The sequence below is a fragment of the Juglans microcarpa x Juglans regia genome, chromosome 1D (genome assembly GCF_004785595.1).
Source record: "Juglans microcarpa x Juglans regia isolate MS1-56 chromosome 1D, Jm3101_v1.0, whole genome shotgun sequence".
In the NCBI taxonomy this organism is placed as follows: domain Eukaryota; kingdom Viridiplantae; phylum Streptophyta; class Magnoliopsida; order Fagales; family Juglandaceae; genus Juglans; species Juglans microcarpa x Juglans regia.
The window spans coordinates 3,889,120-3,898,347 of NC_054594.1; the positions used below are offsets into that span (position 1 = coordinate 3,889,120).

At 37.3% G+C, this 9,228-nt stretch overlaps 2 protein-coding genes across 2 annotated transcripts; both read left to right on the plus strand.

Moving 5' to 3' along the window:
• The first annotated feature begins 401 nt into the window (after positions 1-401).
• Positions 402-3,397, plus strand: LOC121253057 (F-box protein At5g07610-like). Its single transcript, XM_041152957.1, has 2 exons — positions 402-498; positions 2,123-3,397. The coding sequence occupies exon 2, from the start codon at positions 2,159-2,161 to the stop codon at positions 3,260-3,262; it is 1,104 nt and encodes a 367-aa protein (XP_041008891.1). The 5' UTR covers positions 402-498; positions 2,123-2,158; the 3' UTR covers positions 3,263-3,397.
• Positions 3,398-4,167: 770 nt separating this feature from the next.
• LOC121253068 (proline-rich receptor-like protein kinase PERK4) lies at positions 4,168-9,228 on the plus strand. The gene is given in 10 exon segments (XM_041152964.1): positions 4,168-4,755; positions 5,043-5,707; positions 6,019-6,231; positions 6,234-6,578; positions 7,208-7,294; positions 7,379-7,449; positions 7,597-7,673; positions 8,180-8,324; positions 8,462-8,623; positions 8,779-9,228. Coding segments are annotated over 9 exon segments (1,890 nt in total). The 5' UTR covers positions 4,168-4,755; positions 5,043-5,160; the 3' UTR covers positions 9,022-9,228.

Sequence of the window (9,228 nt, forward strand, 5' to 3'; positions counted from 1 at the left end):
GGTGATCAAGGGAAAAATGTTAAAAAAAAAAGTAGTGTAATTTCACAAAAATAATTCATAAAATGAAATTATTTTATATGATATATTGTATTTAGTTTAAAATAAAATTAATTTTATAATTGATGTATCATATCAGACTATTTCAATTTATGAATTTAATTTTACAACTTTTTTTTTTTCAAGAACATTCCTCTTTTGAAAAAGAAAAATTATTTACATTAATCTCTGTAACCGCAGCATATCGTGTTGAGAAAGAAAAAAATATATTATATAAGATGTGCAAAAAATACGATTGATTTATAGCCGTGCTCTTTGAAAAATAATAAATGAATTCCTATCCTAATAATAAATAAGGTGGACTAGGATACCTCAATTCCTATCCTGGTGTCCAAGCAGGCTTCTTAACCGTAACCAAGTCAAGTCCAAGAGAGGACCCTATAGTACTCAAATCTCTCTCTCTCTCTCTCTCCCAAAAAGCTCCGAACGATCCAAATTGAGGTATAATCGCTAACTCATTATGCAATTTAGAATCTCATTTTCAAATTCTTGTAATAGTATTTTGTCCATTATCATCAAGTTAATCACGATTAGTACGCTTCTGTAACCTGTTGTTTCTTTTATATCAAAGTTGCGTTCTTGCTCTTGTTCACTTTCCTTCATAGGAAATATTGGAATTATCTGCTTTATCTATGTCTAAACTATTCGATCCTATAAAAGTGATATGTTTACGTGTTTCGTCGCTACCAGCGCCTGTTTGGTTGCCGGAGAACGCGATGGAGAATATAACAAGAATTTCTATTCTTATCTGTTTCTTTTGAATTGCAAATATAGATTTGGAAAACTTAAATTAGACTGTGCTAACCGGTTGCATTGCTACTCTGCTCAGTGAATCTTTTTCTTTTTTCATTTTTGTACAAATTTTAGTTTGCCCGTTACGCGTGCGCGCGCGCATTTCTCTTATTGGCTAGCTTGCTTTCTAGTTGGGTTTATTAGCACCTGGATGTTTATTAACTAGTAAGTTTGTTGCTTGCAATTGTTTGACGGAAAATGATATTTCTGTTCCCTAAATGGTTGCTTCCACACCACTCCTTAGTGAATTCTTTCTATTAGTATAAGGAAAACAAGATGCAATTAGAATGATATTTGGTCTGGTGGTATGATTCTTGCTCTGGGTGCAAAGGCCCTGGCTTCTTTTAATGCCTGCCCTAAATAATGACTTCCGTCAACATGCATGCTAATAGTCAAAGGGTGGGCTCGGGATGAGCTGTAGACTTAGACATCTTGGGTTCAATTCCGCACTAGGAGTCTCCCTAAATTACATGATGCATGATTCTAGCGAGTGAGGTTGTGTAACCGGGATTTACTCCCAAGAAGTGGATCTGAAGGGTTTTTTCTTGGTGAGTCTCCATGTCAAAATATGTCCAATTTTAATAAGAACCAAAGACTAGCTCAAGAAGGCTAGGTTTAGGATAGAATAGAAAAATTCTTAGCAATTTTATAGTTTCTTGTAATTTTATAATTTCTTGTGATTTTATACTTTCTTGTAATTTTATACTCTTGGTATGAATCAATCATTGTGATTCGTAGCAACCCATGACATTGCTTGGACAAATATCGGGGACGAGACATTTTGCATACTGATAACTAAGCAACCCATGACACTGCTTGGAAAAATATCAGGGATGAGACATATTAGCATACTGATAACTAAACGCGAGCATAATCTGTCTTATTTGTAATTTGAGTATTAAGAAATTGATAATTATATATAATTTCTTTTATCCGAAGAATTTAATACCTATAATTTAGTTTGTAGGCCAATCCCTTTCAATACTTGGTTAAGAAGATTATTGGATTAGTAAGTATAGTGTTTTATTTAAAACTGGTTTTGAATATTGCATGCTGTTAGGTTGCTGTTAAATAGAATACTAGCATTGCTGAAAGGAGGTAGAAATTGATGTAATTAAGAGTTTGTGTATTGGCTTAACTAACTTAGGAGACATTAAAGTTAAGCATTTGGAAACAAATGAAAAAACAAAAACCAAATCTGTATAGTGAGACTTGATTTTTATGTTTACTTTTATATCTACTCTCTAACAAAGATATTGACATGTTGTTACAGTTCGATAACTGTGAAAGAAACTTAATCAGAAGTATAATGGATCGAGGAAGGAGACTGAATAAGATCACTGCAAACAAAAACAGCAAGATATACATGGACCTCGAAGACATAATAAGGGAGCACACCCTTCCCTTTCTCCCTGCTAAATCACTTTACAGGTTCAAAGGGGTTTGCAGGGACTGGAAGCTCCAGATCTCAACTCCTTTCCTTGCCCACAATCAGTCAAATAGTTTCCACAATTGCTCAGGCTTCTTTTGCCAATCTTTTTCAAATCCACCTTCATTTATTTCCCTTGACGAGAATTCATATGGTGTTCCAGACCCTTCTTTATTGTTTTTGCCTGAACCGGTTTACATCAGGAGTTCTTGCAATGGCCTCCTGTGCTGCCAGGGTCGCACTCATGACAAAGCCTACTACATCTGCAATCCTGTCACCAAGCAGTGGAAGAAACTCCCAAAACCCAATGCTGATCATGGGTCTAACCCTGCCCTTGTACTCATATTTGAACCTTCTATACTCAACTTTGTTGCTGGGTACAAGCTCATTTGTGCCTTTTCATCTGCTGATTTTGAAAGTGCTTGTGAATTCGAGATTTATAACTCTACAGAAGGATCTTGGAGAATTTTTGGTGAGATATACTTTGGTGCTGAAGAGCTCAAGCCTAAATCTGGCGTCCATGTGAATGGAATTATTTACTGGCTTTTCGACAGTGGTGGGATTGTTCTTTTTGATCTCACCATGCAGCGGTCACAACGCCTTCATCATGGTCATATTAATGGTTGCTTGGGTGTAATGAACGGGAAGCTTAGTTTGGTTACTGTTTGTAACGAGACTCTAACTGTGAGTGTGTTGTCCAATACCTACACAAACACAATGGCGATGAACAGCAAAGTTAAGGCTTGGGATACAAAACTTAGTGTCAATATCAAAAACAGATTGGAGCTAAGTGGTTTTGGTCCCGCATACGATCGGAGATCTGTGCTCTATGCCAGCGGGGATTTGATTGTAATTCGAGGTGTGAGAGGACTTTATTCATTTAACACGAAGACTCAAGAATTTGGAGGGTTAAGGGGAAAAGCTGATCATGATGATCGTTATATAGTATTCATTGGTTATGTGAATAGTCTTGTTGATATCTAGTAGGGCTCTCTTCTTATACGTGCCTACCTCATTTACAATGCTTTCTAGCCGTGCGATACACAATGGGCAATTATATTAGGTGGTACTGATTCGGAACTTACTCAATGAAATTAACTAGGGTTTTTGTTACTGATAGACATCTTGCTTCCCCTTTTTCTGCACAAAATGCAAAATGCAGTTGATTTTGGGTTTAGATTCTGATATGAATTAATGTATGAAATATATAGTTAGATAGGAAGTGGATGAAAGATATCTGGCTTTTGACTTGCTATCTCAGTTAAAATATGTAAACCTGCTAGAACATCCACACACCTTTGACCAAGTGAGAAAGTTGGGTTACATTCATATAGCAACAATTAGCTAGCAGCTTGCAGGTAGTATTACATCTTCAACTGCATAATCATATATAATTGCATATATATATGCTGAATCCTTAATCACAGGGTAGTTTTCTTCTTACAGGCCATGCTCATCACCTTTATCATGATTTCCTACTAATTTTCACTTTTGTACTTTTGTTACCCTTTCTTTTTCGACTAGTCTTTCATTTAATTTCTATGATCCTCTCCTTCGATGCACTGTCTGATCTGCAATTAATGTCGATTCCCGTCAATAAAACATGTTAACAAAGCTCATATATATTGAATTTACTACTTTTTAGATAGTACTGATTAGTTTTATTCCTTTCAATAACCATCGTCTTTCTCAGGACTATAAAGAACACTGCTTTCTTATTCCTATCTTTTAATTTGGGTTTGCTAAAATTGATATATGTAATCCAATTTCTACGGGAGTTTTTTTTTTTTTTTTTTTTTAAATTAAACATTTTATAATTTAAAAAATTAAACAAGAAGCCTTATAAAAAGACAAGTACTCCTCATCCGAACAGGAAACAATTAATAATTAGTTGGAATCAAGCGTTTTCTTGTGAATGGGGACTGGAATATTGCAAATTCCGGCTGCAATAGCGCCGTAACAGGCCGACGGACTCTTACTTTGCACGCACTACGTAGCTAGAAGCCTCCAAAAATGTTGAATTCTACCTTCAGATCAACAGACTCCCAGGAAGCAATCATTTTTGTCCTTGTTTTCAAGCATTTGCATTCCTGATCTTCTTCTGAGGCTGTTTTAGTTGCAAGGGTGAGGACAAGCGTGCAATGTGGAGAGGGTTTATCTTTTGAGTTAATATTAGTTAATTGATAGAAAATCATAGGTCGACATGATTAGATTAATGTGAACTAATTAGCAAAACTGCAGCCAGGAATGGAAATAAGGCATAACCAACTCAAACTAAGTTATTAGGGGTGGCAAAATAAAATTAAAAAAACAAGAGTATTCCTAGAATTTAGAGAGAGAGAGAGAGATCCTCCATTCCTCCTTTGTAGGAGGACATTGAGAAGGACATGAGGATCTCCTTTCTATTATGGAAATTCCAACATGCAACAGATTTTCTCTTTCTTGAGTTTGAGAACCTTCGTCCTATCTGCGATCAGGTACCCTTCAAGAAAAGAATATACGTTCTTTTCTGCATATACGTTATTTTCTTAAGACCCTCTATAATTCTCCATTTTTAATGTAATAGAAAACAGTATGATGATCATAACATGGAAAGGCTAAAATCTTAGTAATTTATCATGGTACCCCATATTTAAGAAAAGAAACAGTAGTACTGTACATACGTACATATATTCATTTGATCAGTCGGTGGTTTATTTCCTATCTTTTCATAGAATTTAGTTTGTTTTGATTAATGTTTTTTGGATTTTTCCATCTTATTCAGGGGGCCTCCAATCTCAGCTAGAGCCGAGCAGTTGCAGCTCCGGAAAGGTGGAGTAACTGAGTTGATTTCCGGCATAAACTTTTGACGTAAATCTTTGTCGGAAGTTCATGACCTAATAATGCCTTCCACTTCTGCAACTGCTCCGTCGTCGAAATCTCCACCTTCACCGGCCTCTCCACCGCCGTCGAACGCGTCGTCAAATTCCACACCACCTCCATCATCATCACCATCACCACCCACACAATCGCCGCCTGAAGAATCCCCCCAGGCACCACCTCCATCAAAAGGTTCATCTTCACCACCTCCGCCATCTTCCTCTGATACCTCTCCTCCGCCGCCCCCTGCAAAAAACGTTTCAGGTTCCCCACCGACCAATGTCGTACCTCCACCACCCCCGCCCCAATCCCATTCTTCATCAGGCGGATCACATCCGCCACCTCCACCCAAAGTCTCATCGTCGACGCCTTCGTCTGGATCTAATAACTCCTTATCCAGTTCATCAATATCTACCAATCTACCTGTAATACTAGGAGTTACAATTGCACTAGGGTTGTTTCTGCTTGTCGTGATTATTGTCTGTGCCTGCTCAAGGAAGAAGAAGAAGAGAGAGAACTATGATCATAATATGCAAATGCATTATTACTATGGAGATCCTTCACAAAAAGGTACTAAACCCATAACCTTGTTTTTTGCTTCCAACGCATGAACTTGTCATAGACGTTGAATATGGAATTTTAGCAAGCCTAATTTTCCTCATCAAACATGGAATTGTTTGCTTAGTACTTTTTTTGCATTTATTTTCTAATTAAGTTGCATTCTTATGACAGATATGAACTTGGTACAATTTGCATATATACAACCCATTGCTGATTTCTCATACGTCTATGCATGCTAATTAAGCAATAAGCGCAGATCGAACTGCTTCGTGTTGTGGTCATTACCATATTCCTATAGTCTATATTATTTTACTGTGCAGGCCGTAATAGTACTCATGAATACTACAACAATTCAACTCAACCCAACTGGCACAGTAGTCCCCAAGGGGGCCATGTTGTCAGGCTGCCGACACCAACAGGCATAGCGGGATCAACTGCAGGGGCTTGGCCAGCTGCGAGCCCTCCACCCCCGCACATGATGATGTCAGGTAGCGGCGACATGAGCACGAATTTCTCAGGCCCATACAAACCCCCTTGCCACCTCCCTCACCAAATATTTCTCTTGGATTCAACAAGAGCACCTTCAGTTATGAGGAGCTAGCAGCTGCCACCGATGGCTTTTCGCAGGCCAATTTGTTGGGTCAGGGAGGATTTGGTTATGTGCACAAGGGTGTAATGCCTAATGGACAGGAAGTTGCGGTGAAGAGTTTGAAGGCGGGAAGCGGGCAAGGAGAAAGAGAGTTCCAGGCTGAGGTTGAGATCATTAGTCGCGTTCACCATCGACATCTTGTGTCGCTTGTTGGATATTGTATTGCCGGTGGGCAGAGGATGTTGGTTTACGAATTTGTTCCCAATAATACCTTGGAATATCACCTTCACGGTAATTAGTCTCTTTAGAATGCAAATTAATTGGTCAAATTTATTTATTTTCGTCAGCTTAAAGTTTCTGGTGTAACTGGTATTTTAGAACAAAAATTACCACAAAAAAAAAAAACTTAAAATAAATTGATGTAATTTAATTATTGTAATAAGTCGTATCTACTTGATTGTATTTTCTCAAAAAAACATACATTTTATGATAATTTAACTAGACACCGTTTGGATAGGAAGATGAGATGAGATGGTTTTAAGTAAAAGTTAAATAAAATATTGTTAGAATATTATTTTTTAATATTATTATTGTTTTTGAGATTTGAAAAAGTTGAATTGTTTATTATATTTTGTATGAAAATTTGAAAAAGTTGTAATAATGAAATGAGATAAGATGAAACCGTTTCTGTATCCAAGCAGAACCTAGGTCTTGAGATTGAATCTTATCTCTTTTTTTTTTATTAATAAAATTTATGGAATAAATGATAATTTACGAAGTTTTACGCTTTTATATTAATCCTTGCGAAGTTACTATTAATTTCTTATTTGAAAAAGTAATCATTTTAACTATTTAAGTATTTGGTTGTGGAAGCTTCCATCATATTTTTGCTAAGAAAGTATATGTTTTATTGGTTGCAGGAAAGAATCTCCCGACCATGGATTGGCCAACTAGGCTTCGCATTGCAGTAGGATCTGCAAAAGGGCTCGCATACCTTCATGAAGATTGTAAGAAACTCACAGTCTCTCTCTCTCTCTCTCTCTCTCTCTGATGGTTGTCTCATTTGTCGTTGAAATCATGTGAATATACAGGCCATCCTCGGATCATTCATCGCGATATCAAAGCAGCTAACATTCTCCTTGATTACAACTTTGAAGCCATGGTATTGTTCTTCGTCCAGTTCTGCCACACAAAAACATGTCTACTTGATAAAATGTGTAGAATGACAGAATTTCCCATCACTTTATTTGCTATGATGCTTATGCTCATCATGCTGAAGCCTCACTGATTCCCAATGTTCATTGTTCAGGTGGCTGATTTCGGACTGGCTAAGCTGTCTTCTGACAATTACACTCATGTATCTACACGTGTCATGGGAACATTCGGGTATGTTGCATCTCTGATTATCTTTGATTAAAGGTATGCCATGAAGCATATTTAAGATGACCATTGCCATTTTTTTTTTCATGATAAAACGATCATGGTCTGTACTCGTCAATAGGTAACAAATTATATATGATGAAAGAGTTTTGCTTATGAAAGATGTGAAAAGATGTTGTTAATTGCCTAAAAACTATACAAGAAATTAGAAGAAGCCAACTTGCAGGCTTAGGAATCACCTTTCTCAAGAATAAACCTGAAGTTAATGTGCATACTTTTACAACACCGTTGTGTTTTGATATCTTAAACTAGATTGGATGAAGGTAGTCAGCAAAGAAGGGGAGAAAGTATCAATAGCAAGATGTGTTTGGCGAGGAGGAAAATTGAGAGAGGGATGGTAGAAAGATAGTCTAAATCACAATTTTTCTTAGATATCTCCATCTGCAATGCAGAGTAAAATTTGGAAGTGAATTTACCAATAAGGAAAACTTCTTGATGTGCCTTTAATGCAGGTATTTGGCTCCAGAGTATGCATCGAGTGGCAAGTTGACTGAGAAATCAGATGTTTTTTCATATGGTGTCATGCTCTTGGAATTAATAACAGGGCGGCGACCTGTGGATCCTTCAAGTGCAATGGATGATAGCTTAGTGGATTGGGTATGTACTTTCTCCACTTGTCAAGTTTTGAGTATTTGCAGTTTAGAATGTATTGCTAGTTAAAAGAAAACACATCTTTATTCCCCTCTTTGTACTGTAACCTCAAAGATTTTCTGCAAATTCGTGACAAATTGCAGGCTCGGCCACTTATGTCTCTTGCTTTGGAAGATGGAGAATATGATGAGCTGGTTGATCCATTCTTGGAGAAGAATTACAACCTTAACGAGATGGCACGAATGGTAGCCTGTGCTGCCGCCAGCATTCGTCATTCTGCTAGAAAGCGCCCGAGAATGAGCCAGGTATGAATATCTAAATTTAGTTTACAATAACCGATTTTAACATGGTATCAAAGTCACTTTCAAGTTCATATCCTGAACTTGAAACTGTAATGAATGGTTCATTGCGAACAATAAACACTCCTTTAACTCAATGGTAATATCTTCATGGAAAATAGATTGCACGCGCGTTGGAGGGTGATGCATCATTGCTAGATGACTTGAAAAATGAGGGAGTGAAGCCTGGCCACAGCTCCGTTCACAGCTCAGCCGGGAGCTCAGACTATGATACCAGTGCATTTAATGCTGACATGAAGAAGTTCAGAAAGATGGCACAGGCTAGCCCTGAATTTGCAAGCGGAGAGTATGGCACATCCAGTACTGAGTCCCGCGAGATGGGCATTGAAGAGAACCAAAAGTGATAAAAGTATTAACTTCTGAGTTCTGCCAGTAATCCAGTTGTTTCCAAGTAAATTTGGGGTTTCTTGAGGTGACACTAAAATATCTGTACTTCCATTCATCCTTAATGAACTGATTTATTTCCTTTCCGAACTTGGATATGTACCATTGCATTTATACGCATATACTAAGCAATTGAGGCAGATCTAGCTTATATATATATACATAGA